Genomic DNA, 19,292 nt, shown 5'->3' on the forward strand with positions numbered 1-19,292 from the left:
CTGTCTTCAGGTATCTGCCGTCATTCATTCTCATAACATGACTGAAGAATCTCAGGTGCCGTTGCTGTATCCTGTAGTTTACTTCCTTCTGTAGATAGAGATATTTCTCAATGTCATCATTGCACAGCCTGTGTTAGTGAGTGTGACACCTAGAATCCTCCTGAGACACGCCTTCTCAAACACGTTCAGCCACTGTTCTGAGGAGCGTTTCATTGTCCAGGTTTCGGAGTTGTAAAGAACGCAGCTCAAGACAAGAGTCTCATATACCTGTAATTTTGCTGTTGTCGTTATGTCTCTTGCTGACCAAACCTTTCCTGGTGCCTGGAGTGCAGCCCTCACTATCCCTATCTTGATGTCTGAAAAATTCCCTCCTTTGAACTGAGGTTTCCTCCTAGATAGACAAAGTTGACTGTCTGCTTGAGGTTCTGATTCTTTATTGCAATGTTAAAATCCTTGTGCGCCCTTCCCATGTGTTGTATCTCAGTCGTCTAGATGTTTGCTTTCATAGAAGGTTTTCACTGACTTCCACCACTCTATTTACCATGGCCTGCAGCTCATTTGGACTTTCAGCAAGCAGTGCTGTATCATCGGCAAAACGCAAATTATTGATTCGCATACCACCTACCTGCAAGCCTATCTCCTCGTCCTCCAGGGCTATTGCCATTATTAATTCCAGGAATATATTATAGAGTAGTGGTGAGAGGACGCACCCCTGCAACACTCCCACAATTGTCTTCAACTGACCACTTAGTTCTCCACAGACTTTGACTGATTCAAAGGTCTCTTTATAGGCATTTTCTAGTATTCTTATGATTTTTCTCTGGGTACCTGTAGAACCTCACTGTTTCCCAAAGTCCTTTCCTCCAGATGCTATTGAATGCCTTCCTGAAGCTGATGTAGCAGACATATAAGTCTTTTCCAAATTCTTCGTATTTTTCTGCCAGTTGCCTCAAAGTGAAGATCTGATCAATTGTGCTCCTGTTAGCTCTGAACCCGCACTGGGCCTCTGCTAGGATTTCCTCTGTTCTGCCCTTGATCCTTTGCAGGATAATGGAGGAGAAGATCTTGTTGCTATGGCACAACAAACTATTGCCCCTGTAATTTGAGCAGTCCAACTTGTCCTTCTTATGTGTGGGAATTATAACTGAGTCCGTCCATTCGGTGGGAATCTCTTTGTGTTCCCAAATCTCTCTGAAGAGTCTGAAAAGTGCCTCGGCCCCTGAGCCTATTGTAGCCACCTCCAGCTCCTCCACCATGATGTCATCCACTCCTGGGGGCTTCCTGCATTTCGCTCTCTTGATAGCTTCCTCTGCCTCACTCCTGTCAATATTTAATATTTCCCCATTGTCTCTGGTGTTCAAGCGGCTGTCAAAATGTTTCTCGTTGTAGTCTATGCTGACAGCATTAGGGTCATGGTATAGGGTGTCAAAGTATTGTATCCATCTTTGCTTTACTTCCCCTGGTCCCATTAATAAATGGTCTTGCCCATCTTTAATCACCCGAATCTGAGGAGCACATCTGGCAGTTATCCATCTGATAGCTTCATAGACAAGATGTGTTTTATTATGGAGTCTAGCCTCTTTGACCTCTTTGCATTCACCCTGTATATACAGCTCTCCATCCTTCTTCGCTCTTCTTTTGCCCTCCCTGCACAGATAGTTGTGGTGTTTTGCTGTCTGCAGATTGCCTCTTCATTTGCTCTTTAGCTTCCTTCTTTCTTCTGCCAGGTTGATCTTCTCTGCAGTAAGACCTTCTACTGGTGTTGCCCTTTCGGCATAACCAAGCATCTCTTTTGATTTTCTCCAATTTGCTTTGTATATTTATGAAGGGCTATTTGATGATTTCCCTCGTCTTCTTTTCAGCGGTTCTCTTGTACCCTCTCCGTACAGCTGGGATCATCAGCTGTTTACAAACCATCTTCCGGTTCACAAACGTGCAGAATCTTAGGTGGTCTCTAAAAGTGGGTCTTGGCGGAGGAGCACTTAAGTAACCCTAGATAAGGTGTCCTCACCATTTCTGGAATGTCCTGGGCAGAGTACCCTGATTGCAGAGACTAAGTGGTAGGCATTAGCTGCCCAAAGAAAGACTGGGTCACATGGAAGAAGGTTTGGGACCTTGGGGCGGGATTAGGTGGAGAATGAGTGAGCTGCTTGGACCCAGAGAACACTGTCTACAGCAGAAGAAGAGGGGAGGGAGAAAGGGCAGAGCACATGAGCTGGGGCTTTGTGCTCAGGGTAGGCAAGCAAGACCCAGCTCTGCAACTTCAAGGCTCAGAGCCCAGGTTTTATAAAATGACATCAGTAGGGCCCACATCGCAGGGTGTTTTCTGTGATAACAAGAGCAGGAGCAGGCAGGGGATGAATCAGACTGAGTTTTGATGGGCAGAGCTAACCCTTATCCCACCATTGACAGAGATCAGGACCGGGGCTACAGAGGCGGTGAGATTTCTCTGAAGTCCAATAAAGGATAGTCCCCTTACTCTGTGGCTGCTGGGGGGAAATACTGGTTTCAGATGGGATTTATGGAAGTTAATCTTCCTGATAGGGTTGTCCAGTCTGCAATGACCAGGAGCCATCTCTGGTCCTGAGTTCACCAAATAGAACGTTTCTTCCCAAGTTCCTTGCCTTCCCAGGGATACCCTGCCTCCTGTCATGTCGACCCAGCCATCTGTGGACTAACTCCTCCCCATAGAAAGACATAATGACTTGAAAGGAGAATTTACCCTTATCTCTCAGGGTCCCCAGAGTTAGCTAAGGTCTCCCTTATGGTTGCAAGCAGGGTGTTCTGTGGGTCCAGGTGACGACGCCCCTCACATGGTTGTTGGTGTGTCTGTTCCCTCTCAGCTGGGAAGCAACTATGGGTGGTTTCCCATGCATCCTGGAGCTTCCTCCTAAATTTGGCAGGGGGTTCCTAGAGAGGCTTCTGAGAGCAGCTTTCTAAGAAGCAGGAAGCAACAACTGTCACACCTGTTAGGAGCTCCACACAGTGTGGACCCAGCGTCATACCTGCTGCATGCCATCCTAGTCTAGTCTAGTCTAGTCTGGTCTGGTCTGGCCCATCACAGAGGTGGAGAAATGGGTGGTGGTTCATTCGGCATACCCAACCACAAACTGCCTTTCTCTGGGCTGCAGTAGCTGGCTCTTTGTTTGTGATTTTTGCAATCAATCCTCTCCCCCTACTTCCTGACCACACCACCTGTTTGCCATCTAGATGGTTTTCCCACGGCTCAACGCAGGCTTTATAAGTAGAGATCATCGTGGGTACAACCTCCATGTCCTCAAGGTAGACCAGCTGAGTGAGGGTTTGCTGGTTTGCTGTGCTCCCCAACCCCTACTCACCCCGTGTTTTCAGGGCCAGACCTCAGTCATCCAATCCTGGAGAGAGAGAGGGGAGATGGTTACAGGAAGAAATAAGGTGGTCTATACCTTACTCTGAGTAGCAGGAGGCAGAGCAGGCAGATCTCTGTGGGTTCAAGGCTAGCCTGGTCTACAAAGCAAGCTCTGAACCAGCCAGAGCTAGGCCTACATAGTAAGGCCTTGTCTCAAAAAATAAAAACAAAAACATGTATAGGGGCCAAAAAATCCTTTCTGTCTCGAATCCAAACCAGGAGCGCCCAATCTGGAGTCTCTGAGCAAATGAACAGCAGGAGGGAGAATTGAATCCTTCTGGATTCAATACTGAATGAAATAGGAATGTCCACTCATCTTTGCTGAGACAGGATATCCTAATCACAATGCTAATTTGGGGTCTGAACTTAGAACTCTTTGATCAGGGCCCTGGCCATGCCGTACTGAGCAGGAAATCTGAGCGGTGGCCATAGAGAACTGTCAGCCATTCGTTGAGAAACTTGAGGAGTGTAGTTTGCTAGAGAGAGGTGATCTCTTTCCTGGCAAGGGTAGGAGACACAGGCTGAAAAGAATATCTGAAAAAGACCAGTTGCAGTTTCAGCGCGAGGTCTGAATCCTCAGAACTGAAACAAAGGGCCTAGTGGGTGTGGCAGTCACCTGTAATTCCAGCTTCAGAAGGCAGACAAGATCCCCAGGGCAAGCTGGCTAGCAAGACGAGGCTCATCTACCCAGCTCTGGCTCTGACCGAGAGACCCTGCCTCCGTGAATAAGGTGGATGATTCCTAACATCGACCTCAGGCCTCCACATGCACATGTACATGCATACATATGTGTGCCCATGTATGTACAAACACATACACACAATGAGAAAAAACTAAGATTAGAAGCTAGAAAGATGACTACTGATCGGTTAAGAGCACTGGCTCCTTTTGCAGAGGACCCAAGTTAGATTCCCAGCATCCACATGCTGTTCACTATCATCTTTAACTCCAGGGCATCTAATGCTCCCTCCTGACCTCCATGGGCACCGGGCATACATGGTGCATAGACATACATGCAGGAAAAAGAAAAACACCCATAAACATATATTAAATAAACAAAAATTTTAAATTGTTTTTGAAAACCTAAAAATAAAGCCGGGCTTGGCGGTACATGCCTTTAATCCTGGCACCCAGGAGGCATGGGCAGGTGGATCTCTGTGAGTTCCCGGACAGCTAGGGCTACACAGAGAAACCCTGTCTGGAAAAAAAAATTAATTTTTTAAAGACCAGTTGCCCTGGCAAAAGAAGGCTCGGTTTTTCTTAGTTCAATAGCCCTAAGTAAATGATTACTGCCCCTGGGCTCCCATCACTTCATCTGCATGATGGGAGATGGCTTGGCCCTGGCCAGCTGGTCATAGAGGCTACATTAGACCGTCTACACTCTACAGGAAGGCTTCTTCCTTTCTTGGTTGTCAGGAACTACTGCACCATGGCCCATCACTGTGGGCTTCTTTCTTGCAGTACAGGCCATGTAGTCAGGGTTCAGCATGCCTGAGGTCTGACCTGGTACTAACGTAGAGTGGAGAGTCAGAGATTTTGTGTGACATAAGTCTGTGTGCCCCGTCATTGCCTGTTCCTGTTTTTTGTTTACTGCTGAGAGGCCTGCCATAATATGACCCGTGGCTCAGCCTCTCACCTGTGGGAGGATATTTTGAGAGCTTCCGTGTCGGGCAAAGAAAGCTGCCGCAGGCATCCACATGCAGTTGTGTGAGAGCATAAAATACATGCCCACTCACGCATGTCTGCCACTTTTAATGCAGCAAGAGAGGATCAACCAGGACGTTCTTGCAGGAGACACTCTGTCTCACCCACCCCACGTACGTCATTTCAACAACAGATCCAGGCTTCAGATATTGAGAAGGTGGCAGCAAGGTCCACCAAGGTCCCCTCCTGCAGCTACCAAGAAGCAGCCAGAGCCCAATATCTAAGCTTTGTGCCCACCTCAAGGGCTAGGAAAAAGGAAAGCATGGGGCTTGCCCATCTGAGAAAACCTTTCTGGAAGTTGGAACCCCTCACGGTCACCCTCGCCCTCTGTGTCAAGTCAAACCATATGTCTTTCAGGGAGCCCAAGGGCAAGATGGAGCTGCAGGACCACCTGGACCCCCTGGACCACCTGGGGCCCGGGGTCCTCCTGGTGACACTGGGAAAGATGGCCCCAGAGGAGCTCAAGGCCCAGCGGTAAGAGAAGGCACAGAACTGGGGCCCCCAAGATTTGGTCCTATATTGGCACACACTCTAAACCCTGATCCCCAGAACCAACTCCAAACCAGCATTATTCCTAGTAGGCCCAACACCAACCGTTACTCGATGCACACACTCATCCTAGACCCAACTCTAACCCCAAGCCCATCCACAGCCCATATCAGACCTCACACCAACCGATGTTTAAATCTGACACAGACCTGCTTCCCTAATCAGTGCTAATCAGGACCTTAACCTCAAATCCTGTCCCATGCCCCAGCTCAGACTATTATCCACACTCTACCCCTGAACCTGACCCCAAGCCCAAGTCTAACTCTGGAAGACCCATGAATGGACCCTAACCTTGAGTTGCATGCTCAGCCTAAATTCCCACCCCACCTCTAGCCCAGAAACCCACAGGCGAGCAATTCTCCACCAACCCCTGTTCCTCTCCCTGCTCCCTCTTCCTCACTACTAATGAGCCTCAGTTTCTCCCCAAGGCCATATGAGGCCAGTCCACAGAAAGTATTCCTGTCATCCTAGCCCAGAGACTCCAATCTGTCCTTCCATCCGGTGCAGAATCTCTGCTAGACTGCCACCAGGGGCTCCTGTCGGGGCAGGTCATCTCAACTGGCCCATCCATCCACTGTCACGTTAGGTGCCTAACTCCCAAAGCCTCAAACTTCTCATCTGTGAAGTGGGGACAATAACAACCACTTCTCAGGGTTGAAAGAAGGTGAATTTGGTTGCTCTGCTGAGAGCCCTTGCCCATGTCCTGAGATTCAGACTCAGTTAATGTGATATCCTTGGATCGCTCACTGCTATTGTCTCATACCTCCTTAGGGTCCCAAAGGAGAGCCTGGACAAAACGGTGAGATGGTGAGTGTCTGGGGTGTTTGCAAGGCTAGAGTGCGGGGATGCGGCTCCCAGAGATGGAAGTCTCTTTCCACTGTAAGAGCTGCTTTCCTCACTGCTGTGACAAAGTACTTGGCAAAGGAGACATCAAGTAAAAAAGATGGATTTTGCTCGTAGTCTCAGGGTACAGGTCATCATGGTGAGGAAGCGTGGTGGCGGGAGCATGAGGCAGCCAGTCACAGTGTGTCATCTATGGTCAGGAGGCAGAGTTATGAATGGGTGCTCAACCACCTTATCCTGTTATTCAGTTCAGGACCCCAGGTCATGGGACGATGTAGCCCATTTTTAGTGCACCATCCCTGTTCAGTTGAATCTTTCTGGAAATGTCCTCACAGACACACCCGGGGTGCGTGTCTCATGGTGACTCTGAGTCTATAACACACACCAGGATTCTGTAGGTGTACATGCTTGTGTGCCCATCCCTCCGCCGGCAATGGGGATGTGGACAGGCTGTGCCCATCCTGGACAGAGTTCTAGAACCTTCCTTCCTGGGCGAGAGTCTACAGATCACCTGCTAGCTTTGGAGCCCTGACACAGCCACTGTTCCGTCTGTCCGAGAACTTGGCTGAGCATCTCTACTTCTCGTGACGCCTGCTCTGGGATGTGCTGTCACCCTTGATAAAAGGAAAATGACGAGACAGACCCAGGAGTTCTTAACCACTGAGCCACTTCTCCAGGCCTCACAAAGAACTTTGAGGATGGCTTTTCCCCCATATTTAGCACAGTTTCCTTGAAGTGTATCCAGTTTTGGCATGTGTCAGAATTTTCTTCTTTTGTTTTTTTTGGGGGGCGGGGTTTGCTGTTTGGGTTTGGGTTTTCTTTTTTATTTCATTTATTGTTATCATTTTATTATTTTATGTTTGTAGTCAGAGACTGCACTTTAGTCTCCCTACCACCCAGACACAAAAACTACATTAATTACAACACTGCTTGGCCAACAGCTTAGGCATATTCCTACTAGCTCTTATATCTTAAATCAGCCCATTTCTATTAATCTGTGTATCACCACAAGGCTGTGGCCTATCAGTAAGGTTCCAGTGTCTTTCTCCTTTAGTAGCTACGTGGCATCTTCCTGACTCCATCTTCTTTCTCCCTGTATTCAGTTTAGTTTTCCTGCCTATCTCTATTCTGCTGTGCCATAGGCCAAAGTGTATCCCAGACTGGGCCCAAATTCACTATGTAGCCAAGGATGACCTTGAACTCTGAACTCAAGCCCTGACCTCCCTGCCTCCACCCCTCATCTAACACCTCTTTTCTTTTCTTGCCAGGGCCCCAAGGGACCTCCAGGACCAAAGGTGGGTACTCAGTGCCCCTCCTTCCCCTTGGCCTCACTCCCCACCTTCTTCTCCCAACTTCTCCCAGTGACACTGCGGGGGTGAGGTCAGGAGACTCAGTTCAAAGGAGAGACAGGTCACTGAGTGTTAGGGCTCAGTTTACTCACAGTTAAATCGGGGCATGGCAGACCTTTCCTGTCTGGACCTCACATCAGACTGTGAGGTTGAATCATGAGACACCTTGGCTGTTTGAGTTTGTTGTTGTTTCTGGTTTTGGGAGGTTGTTTTGTTTGTTTGTGGGTTTGTTTGTTTTATTGGTTGACTTTGGTGGTGGTGATGGTGTTTCGAGACAGAGTTTCTCAGTATAGCTCTTCCTGTCCTGGAACTCACTCTGTAGACCAGGCTGACCTTGAACTCACAGAGATCCACCTGCCTCTGGCTCCTGGGTACTAGGATTAAAGGTGTGAGCTACTGCTGCCTAGTTCTGGTTTTGGTTTTTTGTTATTGTTGTTGTTGTTTTCAACTTTATTATCTGTGTGTGCACGCATGTACACACACCACACATGTATACACATGCACACAGACAGACAACACACACACAAACCCTACATTCACCTCTTCACCCATCCTCCTCCCCAGCCCCTGGCAGTCACTGATCCCCACACTGCCTTGGCAGCTTCTTCTCCACAGTTCGGTCTGGACAAAACCTTCTAGCACTCGGTGTTTTCATACTGGCACTAGAAAAGTTTGTGACCTTTCCTAGCTTGCTCACTCTCTTGTCCTAACTAGTACTTTCTAGTACTTTCTGTCTAGTGCACATTCATGCTTCATCCCCCACTGCCGGGCCTCTCGATTGCTTCTTGGCTGTAGCGAGGGTAGCTTTACAGGTTTTCGCGTGATCAGATGTCTTCAGCCACATTCACTTCTGAAGTCCCTCCCCATGCCAGGGTCTCCTCTTTGGGCTTGGGCAGTGCTTGCAGTAGGAAGGAAACCTCAAGTCTCTGTGCAGGATGCAGGGCACTCAGACAGAGGATGGAGAAAGGCCTGCAGTGAGCTAACCTGCTATACCCCAACATCCGTCTGGAGCTGGGGGTATCCCCTCCCCATCTTAAAAAACAGTGACTTCCCCAAGCTCACTCAGCACTTAATCACTGACCTGGAATATTCTCCACTTTGTGACAAGCTGGTACCTCTTCCCATCCAAGTCTCAGCAAAACCGCCCCATGCTCCAGAAGGCTGTGCCCAGGTCCCTCTCCATGTGCCTTTCCCACGGTCTCCCTCCAGCACTTAAGCACTTCGCGTGTCCGTGGATCCGGGACCGTGTGTGCTCTAGTCCCTAAGGGATGCTCACCAGCTGCTTGGTGAATGAGTGAATTTGCTCCTGTTCACTTGTCCATCCCCTGTGTCTGCTGAAACCTCCTGAAGCTGGTTCTAGGCTGCTTGTAGGGGCTGAGATGGTTCTGACCTAACCCTGCTATAAAGGGTTAAGTGTGGGCAGTGCCTGCTGCGAGTGACTGGACCAGACAGGTGTGCAGTGAGTCTAGAGCAGGTAGGGGCCAGCTGGACCACTCAAAGGTGTGGTCAAAGTTTGATGACTTCAGCTGTTATCTTCTCAGGGGGATGATGGGATGCCCAGCCAGCCAGGACTCCCTGGACCCCCAGGGGCCAAGGTAAGTATACAACCCTCTTCCTCAAAGTCTGCCACCCCCCACCCTCCAAAGTTGCCATCTACCTAGAGATGCCCCTGTCCCAGCACTTTCACCCTATGGGGCTATGGGCCAATTCCCAGGGCAGGCCAGAGGGAGGAAGCATGGGCACCCTAGACACCTAGCCAGCAGCTTGGCTTCTCATTTAGTCCATCTGTCTCCCCTTATCCTAAGTCCTCTTGGTCCCCACCTTAGTCCCTCCACCCTCTGCCTAGTGCCAAGCTGGGAACAGGATGTTTTCTTCACACCTTGCTCCCCAAACCCTTTGTCAGTGCCACCAAGCACTAGCCAGCCTGCCTCCAAAATGTCTCTTGGACCAAGCGTGGTGGTACACACCCATAATCTCAGCACTCAGAACGCTGAGGCAGGAGGATCTGAGTCTGAGGCTAGCCTGAGCTATAAAGTGAGACTCTGACTCAAAAAAAAAAAAGAAAAGAAAGAAAAGAAAAGAAAAAAAGAAGAGATGGCTATCAGTAAAATCCCTGCTTTGGAAGCTTAAGGACATGAATTTGATCCCCAGAACCCACATTTTTAAAGGGAGGCTAGGTGTCATAGTACATCCATTAAACCCCAGCACTCCAAAGGCAGAGGCAGGTGGATCTCTGAGAGTTCCAGGATAGCCAGAACTGTCTCAAAAGCTAAATTTAAAAAGTAAATTTACTTATTTAAGAAAGCAAGCATGGCAGCTCCCCAGCACTGAGGAGGTAGACCCACAGTTCCCTGGGGCTCATTGGCTGCCACGTTTACTTATGTGGCAAGTTCCAGGTAAGGGAGATACATCCTGTGTCAAAAACAAAAGCCAAGAAACAATGAGTGGCATTTAAGGAGTGACACTCAGAGTTTCCCTGACTTCCACATATAAATGTGCGTTCACATACGTGTGTACTTGCACACACGAACACATACAAAGTCTCTTGAGCTACCCCAAGATCCAGACGGGAAGGGAATGGTCGTGGTCCTAAATCCCTCGGGCTAGAGAGAGCCTCAAGCTCCATTCCCCAGCCCAGAAGGACCACGTTCACCAGGTGCCCCGAGCACAAGGTCTAGGGGCCCCAGGCTAGCGCCCCTGCCTGCTTTCACTGATAATTTCTCCATTTCAGGGTGAGCCAGGGGATGTGGGGCCCCAAGGAGAGAATGGAGTGGACGGTGCCCCAGGACTGAAGGTGATGATACCACAGTGCTCTCTGCCCAGGACCTGAAGGGCCATTGACACTGTCTTCCAGTCACCAGGGGACAGTGTGATCTCCCCTTAATCTGCACTTTTAAAAAGCGAGTCCCAGAGGGCCTGGGCCAGGGGTTCCCTATGACTCACAAGTAGGGTAGTCTAAGGGAGGGTGGCCCATGATTCAGAGCCAGTGACAAGGCCTCATTCAGGCCTAGCTCTGGGGTCAGCTATCCTGTTGTCTTGGGCTCATGGGCCTCAGAATCTCCACTACTACTCAGTGTGGAAGGATAGTCTTATAATGCAGGCTATGAGGCCCCAACATATGGGCCCCGGACTCTTTGGGAAAGAAGGGGCCAGAGGTGAGATAGGATATAAGAATCTCACACACCAGTAGGCATCCATGTGTCTCCACAGGGAGAGCCGGGCCACCCAGGCACAGACGGAACCACAGGGCCCCGGGTAAGTAGTAGCAGTCCTTCTGGTCACACCAGTTGGATCCAAGGTCCCAGTAGCTTCAGAAGACTTTGTCCCCAACAAAGTCCCAAAGGATTAGTGAAGCAAAAAGCCCAAGGCATCTTGTTTCTTAAAATTTTAGTGATTGTACAATTTTTCATAACACATGCCTACAGTGAAAATTAAAATATGGGTGTATAAAGGGAAGAATCCCACTTGTTGTTAAGTAAGAGCTCTCTCTCCCTTCCCAGGCAGCTGTATACTCCTCTAGGATCTTCTTTGCATATTCAAACATTGGTCTTCCATTTATCATTAGGCATGACTTTGCCTGCTTTGGGACGGTCTTGCTTTTCCAAGCCCTCTGCAAGAAAAGCAAGTGTTCTTAACTGCTGAACCATCTCTCCAGCCCCTCACCCCAGATCTTTTGTAACCAACTCATGTGTCACAGGCACCTGGAAATGTAACTCAATGCTGCCATCAGTCTAGCCTAAGGAGCCCCCTCAGAGCCTGAGTGACTCTACTCAGGTACACCCTGGACCTTGACATCCACTACAATGTTATTTTTTAATTGTGTATGTATCCATGTACCTGTGTTGGGGTTTGTGGCTGTGAGTGCGTTGACTTCAGAGGTCAGCTATAATGTGATCTGGCATTTTAAAGCTACTTAATCTAGGACTAAACTAAGACGTTAGGAAAATCACGTGCTGGAATATCTTGTCTGTCCTTGAAGAGACCTTTTCTTTTTGTACACTGAAGGCTTGCAGCTGGAGAAGGCAATCAGGAGAGATCATAGATCATAGGACTTCTTACACATATGCCACAAGGAGGTTAGACTTGAGGTATAGTTCATTCGCAGTTTTTTTAGCAATCTGGTCTGTGGCATTTTTCAGACAGAGTACAGCTCCTTTTGCAGATGGCCTTGTCTGCTATGAAAATTCCCATATGTCAGCCTGCGAGAGATCAGAGTGGAAGCCAGTAAGAGTGAGGGGCCCTCTCCTTTCTCATGTTCCTTACATTCCCTGGATAACTGTCCTGCATGGTGTGGACATGTCTTTATGCTGATGCTAGCATCCTTTTCCTGGCTATGTTTTCCCAGACCATTACTCCCCCTGTCCTCCAGGAGCTGGGGAAATGGCTCAGCAAAAGCACTTACCAAGCAAGCATGACAACCAAGTGAATGGGCATGGTGGCCAACACACAATTCAAAGGAAGGTGGAGACAGGATCCCCAGATCAAGCTGGTCTGCAAGACCAGCCATATCAGCAAGCTCTAGATTGAATTGAGAGTCCCTGACTCAGTCAATATGGTGGAACCAGCCTCCACTGGTCAACATAGTGTCTTAGAAGAAGTGATTGGGGTTGTCTTATTTACACATTTTTAAAAGTCTCCCCCATCAAAGTAAGGCTTTCTAGGCTGCAGAGGTAGCTCAGACCCTGGAGTGCTTCTCATGAAGCCCTGGGCTCAGGTTTAGGTTCAGTCCCTAAGACTGCACAAACCAGGCACGGGAGTGCACACCTGTCGTCTGTAGTCTCAGCACTTAGAAGGTGGAGACAGAAAGATCAGAAGTTCAAGGCCATCCTAAACTAAGTTTGAGGCTAGCCTGACCTAACGATCCTGTCTACCACACATACAAGCTGGACATAGCGGTGCATGCCTTTTATCCCAGCACTTGAGAGCCAAAGGCAGGGAGATCTCTGAGTTAGAGGCCTGCAGGGTCTATCTACATAGCAAGTTCCAAGATAGATAGGGCTACACAGTGAGACCCTGTCCCAAAAAGTAAAATAAAATAAGTAGTATTGGGATTTTTATTTTCCCAGAGAACTAGACATCACTGGATCTGAATATCCACACAAAGGCGAATCATAGGTAACCCAGACCAGGTGGCAACATGCTCTTCAGTTGGCCCCCATGTGGCCTTTAATGAGTGGACAGTACGCTATGGTGACCGTGGTACACAGGCATGCCTGTGGCCTAGGCGACAAACTCTTGGGCTCTTCCTCTCTGCCTCAGGGTCACCCAGGCCTCAAGGGAGAGCAAGGTGACACAGTGGTGATCGACTACGATGGCCGGATCTTAGACGCCCTGAAGGTGAGCATGTTCCTGGTGGGCCCTGGATGCCCTGAAGGTGAGCATGTTCCTGGTGGGCCCTGGATGCACCCTTGTGTCTATTGCTGAGGAAGCAATGACTCACTGTGACTTACCTATGGGACCAAGGACAGTTTAGCACAGAGACCTGGGTTTCATCAGGCACCTAATATGAAAATTGGTCCTGTGTGGAGATCCACGCAGTGCTGAGAGACTTTCTGTGAATGTGACTCCAGGAGCCCTGAGCTTCCCACAGGCCAAGGCAAAAAAGAAAAGCACTCTCACCAAACCCTCTGGGGATTCCCCAGGCACCACTGTCAGGAGAGCTCGGGCTTCTCATAATTGCCATAGGGGACAAAAAGAACAAGTTTGACCAAGGAGCTTTGGAACCCATGTGGTCTCTGGACACCAATCCGAAAAGAGATGGGTACCAACTGCTCTTGGGTTCAGGGAGAGATATACAATAGGGTGAGGTAGTTATCAGAGACTGAAGTGGGTATTAATGCCTGACCCTGCCTAAGCATCAATTCCAGTTACCTTCCACAGGCCTCTGGGAAGTACAAGTTGATGGTAACTATGACCCTCACTGGCCTGCATGGTGTGGTGTGGTGTGGTGTGGCGTGGCATGGTGTGAAATGGTGTAATATGGGCCTGAGTTGTATAGTTTATCCCAGGCTTTATGGGAAACATATGGTAGAATCCTTATGAGTACAGGGAACCAGGAGGTGTGGGTACCAGAGTGGGAGGAGGACTCAATATCATGGGCAATGGACGCTTTAGCTGGTTCTTGAGTGTGAGGGTGTCAAACTCCCAGTGTCTTGGGAATGACCAGATGGAGTTGTGTAAGTGTGTGAGCATTGTTATGGGGAGAGCTTGAAGCATGGAGCTCACTGTGGATGTGGGTACTGAACCTGGACCTAAAGAAAGTGGAAAGGGTGGAGAAAATAAACCCAGAGACAACACCGTGGGACAGCAACAGGAAGGGGGCCAGCTGGGAAGAGGAGAGCTTGAAACAGCATCGGAGGAGCTGGACAAAGTATGACCTCTGGGTGCGGGCATGAGTCGGACATCTAAGTGTGTTGGTATGAGAGCTTAGGATGAGGTCAGCGCTTGAGACAGTGTGGACCCATCCTCTACTGTGTGGCTGGGGGACTTCTGGGACAGCAGACAACAGATCCAGATGGTCAGGGAGGTCACAGGACCGGCAGAGCAGGCAGGACCAGGCCATTTCAGGTTGCAAATTTGACCTGTCTTGAAAGCTAGAAAGAGACTTAAGCTTCTTTTGAGGGACAAGGGGAGTCACTGCAAAATCTTAAGCAGGAGAGTGTTATAAAGAAAGTCATGTTGAGGAGAGCTTCTCTAAGGACAGAGGGGCCTCCAGCCATGAGCACCAGCATCTCCTCCAATGGCCAGTACCCTCTTACTGGCCCCTCTGTAGACTTGAAGGACAAACCAAGCTGCATGCTGTAAGAGCCAATTTGACTGGGTAGGAAGTAAGATGCTGGGGACCTGAGCTGAGGAGGTAAGGCTTGTGGGCCGTGGAGTCTAATCATAACTGTCTTGATCTTTTGCACACAGGGTCCTCCTGGGCCACAAGGAGCTCCGGGGCCACCAGGGATCCCTGGACCCAAGGTCAGTTTGGCTGCATTCATGGGACCCCCAGGTATTCATCTGTAAGTCCCACCTGCCCTCTCCTCTCTGATAAACACACCCCTAATTTTCTCCTGCCCTACTAGCCTGGCTTATGGGACTCAAGGAAAGGGGTCCTGCCCCTTCCTAAATCGCATCCCTTTTTTAGACCCTAGCTCTTGAGGAGAGAGCCCAAAACTGAAGAATGGACCCCTTGGGACAGACAGTGACCCAGGATGTACACAACCATTCTGTGGCTTGTCCCTGTTCATCACTCCGTGTCTCAGGACACAGAACCCAGGGTGGGCAGGGTCTGGTTCTGGCACTAGCATCCCTGGACTCCGTGACTAGAACAAGTCACTGAACCCTGCAGTCCTAATCTTAATCACTCCAGCTGGCAGGGACAGCCGCCAGCTCCAGCTGTCCTTCAGGCTGAATACACAGAGGGAAACAGTGGGCACTGAAGCCCATCGGCAGGGACCTGACCCCAGGGCTGTGAGATGATCAGGGACAGCAATTCCCACCTTGAACCACTAACCCACTGGCAGCCGAGGAAGGCACAATTCTTTTTGTCATTTGTTCCTTTCTAGGGTGAACTTGGACTGCCTGGTGCCCCAGGAATTGATGGAGAGAAGGTCTCTGAGCCTTTCATTTCTACGTCAATGTTGTACTGGGTATCGTGTGTGTGTGTGTGTGTTACCATGTAGACACCAGTGAGCATCTCCCCAGGTGTCACTCAGTGTGCTTGAATGTATCTTTACTGCTGGGTCCCTGGTAGGAGGAACATCTTGGACAGGTCATAATTGGTTGAGTATCCTCAGAGAAGCTCTCCTCAACACTGTCACTCAAAGCTCTTGAAACATGAGCACAGAGTTGCTCTCATGAGGGCTGGAGCTCAGCAGTAGAGCACTTGCCTAGCATGCATGAGGCCATGAGTTCAAGCCTCAGCACCACTACATACATACATACATACATACATACATACATACATACATACATACATGGGGCTGGAAACTAGGCATGGTAACACATGCCTTTAATCCCAGTACTCGAGAAGCAGGGATCTCTGTGAGTTCAAGGCCAGCCTGGTCTACAAAGTGAGTTCCAAGACAGTCAAGGCTACATAAAGAAACTCTGTCTTAGAAAAAAAGAAAAAATAAGCAGAAACTGAAGAGACAGTTTGGTGGTTAAGAGCTCTTGCTGCTTTTCAGAGGATCTGGGTTTGATTCCCAACACCCACTTGGAGGCTCACAACCGTCTGTAACTCCAGTCCCAGAGCATCCAATTCTCTTCTGGCCTCTGTAGGCACTGTACTCATGTGCTACACAGACGTGTGTATAAAACATCCATACACATAAAACAGGAATAAATGAAAGAAATAAAGAGTTGACCTCCAGAGTGTCCCAGAGGTAACACACCAATCCCATCTGCTTCCCATCCACCCCTGCATCATAAGGTACCCCAAGCATCCAGAAAAGCAGAGGTGGGGTGTCCATATAGCTCCCCTACTGCATTCAGCCAGTGTTCCCAGCTACCTGGGCTAGAGGCGGAGACTAATGTGCAAGAAGCAGAGTGTAAGGCTAGGTGTGCAGGCACATACACACAAAGTAGAAGAAGCAGGAATTCAAGGTCATCCTTGGCTTCATAGTCAAAAAGAGCAAGAGAGTGGAGACAGGAAGGGATAGGAATGAATGAATGAATGAATGAATGAATGAATGAATGAATGAATTGATGAATTAACAAACAAGGTGTGGTATATAGTCAAACTTGTTAAGCTGAGGGGTTCACAAGGGTCAGGGGAGAGGAGAATACCCACCAATCTCCACTGATTCCTTTTTCTGGTGGCTTTCAGGGTCCCAAAGGACCCAAAGGAGACCCGGGAGAGCCAGGGCCAGCTGGGCCCAAAGGCGAAACAGGCGAGATGGGCCTGTCAGGCCTTCCGGTAGGTGACTGGACTGGGACCTACCCTGGGGACTTGCTGATGTTGGCAGGGTGGGGAGGCTCCTCACATGGATGTCCTGCAGCCTATACGACCTCAGCTGCAGGACTTTCACATCCCCACGGAAGTCCTGCAGGGGAGGCAGGGAGACCTAGCTGCGCAGAAACCACTTAGCTGGGTGGCTAAGTGGCCCGTACTAGCCCACCTCTGCCCTGGAGTCCAGCAACTGAATCTTCCAAGGTCTCGGTTTCCTCACTGCTGACATGGAGTAACAACTTTCCAGTCCTAGTGGCAGCATGAGCTGGACAGGACCAAGAACAGCAGCTGGCAGTAAACACCCCTCACAGTCATTAGCATTTCTAGTGCTCTTGAGGCCACATTAGAACAGCTCCAGGGTGCTAGTAGCCTCTAGGGACCCATTACCTCACAGCCATTGTGCACCCCGAAGATGACTCAGCCAGAGGTAGCACCGGGATTTGAACCCTCAGCCTCTGCACCAAGAGACAGTTTGTCTGTGCCTTTGACATACAACTCCACTCCCTACTCAGAGCGTGTGATTTGGAGAAAACTGGTTTAAATTCTAAGAGTTCAACTCATCACTGCTGTGGTAGGGAAGCCAGCAGCTGAGCACAGTGGGCGGGAGGTGACCTTAAAAGCTCACAGGCCACTTTGCCCTAGGGTGCTGATGGTCCCAAGGGAGAGAAAGGAGAGTCAGGATCTGACCACCTGCAGGAGAGCCTGGTAAGGGGAAACTGGGGGGTCCCCACACCCAGCCCAAACCTTATGGGGGACCTGAGCCTTAGTTACAAAGAAGCCACCTGGCCTGACCCCAACACAGGACAGTGGGAAAGGGGGTGATGGAGCCTCAGACTGTGTCCTCTACCCCCTTCCAGCTGAGACCCAAAATACCAAGAGTCCTTCACCGAGTTGTACCCTTCTGGGGGCAGGAATGAGGTTCCTCCTTGCCTGGAGGTTCAGAGTGTGGCATCCAGGAGTGCTTGCAAGAATGTGGGGAGCTCCAGAGGGTGAACAGATGGGGGGTTAACAGGCACAGGGTAACTAACCCATTTCTAACCTTCCTAGGCCCAGATCATAGTGGAGCCAGGGCCTCCCGGTCCTCCAGGCCCCCCTGGCCCTATGGTAAGGATACCAAGTGGTTAGCAAACCTGGGTCAGGGGCAGGGTTGGGAGGTAGCCCAGGGGAGGAAAGGCTTCTATGTGGGGGGAGCAGGGCACATCAGGTCAAGAGGGCAGAACTCCGGGCAGAGCCACAAGAGCCATTGACTAGCCTGGTTCAGGAGGGTCCTGGTCTTAAAGTATTGACTCAGTCACACAGTCCTAATGATCTACTTTCTTTTTTCAGGGCCTTCAGGGGATTCAAGGTCCCAAGGTGAGTCAGACACACCCTGTTCATGAGAAAGTTTTATTAATGGACAGAGGCCCCTGCTCAGCTGGTACATTCCCAGTGCCCTAAACAATGTCCCCAGAGCAGCCCTGTCCCATGTTTGGGGCTCTGTCCTTTCCTTCTCCCTCTGCCTAGGCACCCCAACTGTATCCCCCTTCCAGCCCTTTTCCCACTCCATCAGCCTCCTTGCCTGTTTCCACCCATTGCCCATGCCACCTTCCTCGGCTCCCCCTTTCTTACCCATGCACATCTGCACTTTGACTGCCCACCGCCTGGACTTGAAGTCTTAGATTCAGTGTGCATTTTATGATGTCGTATTCTTGTCTCTTAAATCAAAAACCTCAAGTTTACTGTGCCATGTGCCTGCCCCAAGGGAGGCAAACAGAATGAAAGTCCAGCTGGCCTCACCTCTTATCATACAGGATCTAATCTCTCCCTCCCCAGCACAGAGGCCCTGTGGAGGACCCTGGGTCATAGAACCCTGCCCCAGTGGTGGTGGCCACGCACTGTTTCTGATCCTATTTTGTCCCAAGCTTCAACCCGCCATGGCTTGAAGAGACATCATTGGTGGCCTAGTCCAAGGCTGGGCTTCAGGAAGCTGGTGGTGGTCAGCTAAACTGCTTCTGTGGCATAGTGGTGACCATCAGGGGCCCTGTGTGTGGCATGATGGTGACCATCGGGGGCCCTGTGTGTGTGGCATGATGGTGACCATCAGCCCTGTGTGTGTGGCATGATGGTGACCATCAGCCCTGTGTGTGGCATGATGGTGACCATCAGCCCTGTGTGTGGCATGATGGTGACCATCAGCCCTGTGTGGAAGAAGGGAAAATGTATACACATGCAACTGGCTCTAGCATGGAGCAAGCCGGGGTCAGGCCTGACAGAACGTGGAGTCTCTCTCTCTCTTCCATCTGTCATGCGTACTTCAGTCTCCACGCAGACCTGAACTTTCCTGTCCTGCCTGACACCCGTCCCCTCCCCTGACTGCTTTTCCACTTCACTTCCAGGGCCTGGACGGAGCCAAGGGAGAGAAAGGTTCATCGGGTGAGAGAGGCCCTCATGGCCTGCCTGTGAGTGTCGTGAGTGATCTTTGTCCTAGAGGTATTGCATGCTATGCTCTCCATGCCTGCTGACTTTCTCCTCTTGCACCCAG

General features: G+C 50.0%; 1 protein-coding gene across 1 annotated transcript in view; it reads left to right on the plus strand.

Moving 5' to 3' along the window:
• Col23a1 (collagen type XXIII alpha 1 chain) overlaps positions 1 to 19,292 on the plus strand; it is a 289,084-nt gene that overhangs the window by 262,555 nt on the left and 7,237 nt on the right. The window contains exons 9-22 of the mRNA XM_057775017.1: positions 5,450 to 5,566; positions 6,413 to 6,448; positions 7,753 to 7,779; positions 9,375 to 9,428; positions 10,565 to 10,627; positions 11,044 to 11,088; positions 13,093 to 13,170; positions 14,746 to 14,799; positions 15,387 to 15,431; positions 16,649 to 16,738; positions 17,414 to 17,476; positions 17,819 to 17,875; positions 18,098 to 18,124; positions 19,147 to 19,209. Of these exons, the coding sequence (XP_057631000.1) occupies positions 5,450 to 5,566; positions 6,413 to 6,448; positions 7,753 to 7,779; positions 9,375 to 9,428; positions 10,565 to 10,627; positions 11,044 to 11,088; positions 13,093 to 13,170; positions 14,746 to 14,799; positions 15,387 to 15,431; positions 16,649 to 16,738; positions 17,414 to 17,476; positions 17,819 to 17,875; positions 18,098 to 18,124; positions 19,147 to 19,209 (819 nt within the window). The remainder of the gene's footprint in view (positions 1 to 5,449; positions 5,567 to 6,412; positions 6,449 to 7,752; positions 7,780 to 9,374; positions 9,429 to 10,564; positions 10,628 to 11,043; positions 11,089 to 13,092; positions 13,171 to 14,745; positions 14,800 to 15,386; positions 15,432 to 16,648; positions 16,739 to 17,413; positions 17,477 to 17,818; positions 17,876 to 18,097; positions 18,125 to 19,146; positions 19,210 to 19,292) is intronic.

The sequence above is a fragment of the Chionomys nivalis genome, chromosome 7 (assembly GCF_950005125.1).
Source record: "Chionomys nivalis chromosome 7, mChiNiv1.1, whole genome shotgun sequence".
In the NCBI taxonomy this organism is placed as follows: domain Eukaryota; kingdom Metazoa; phylum Chordata; class Mammalia; order Rodentia; family Cricetidae; genus Chionomys; species Chionomys nivalis.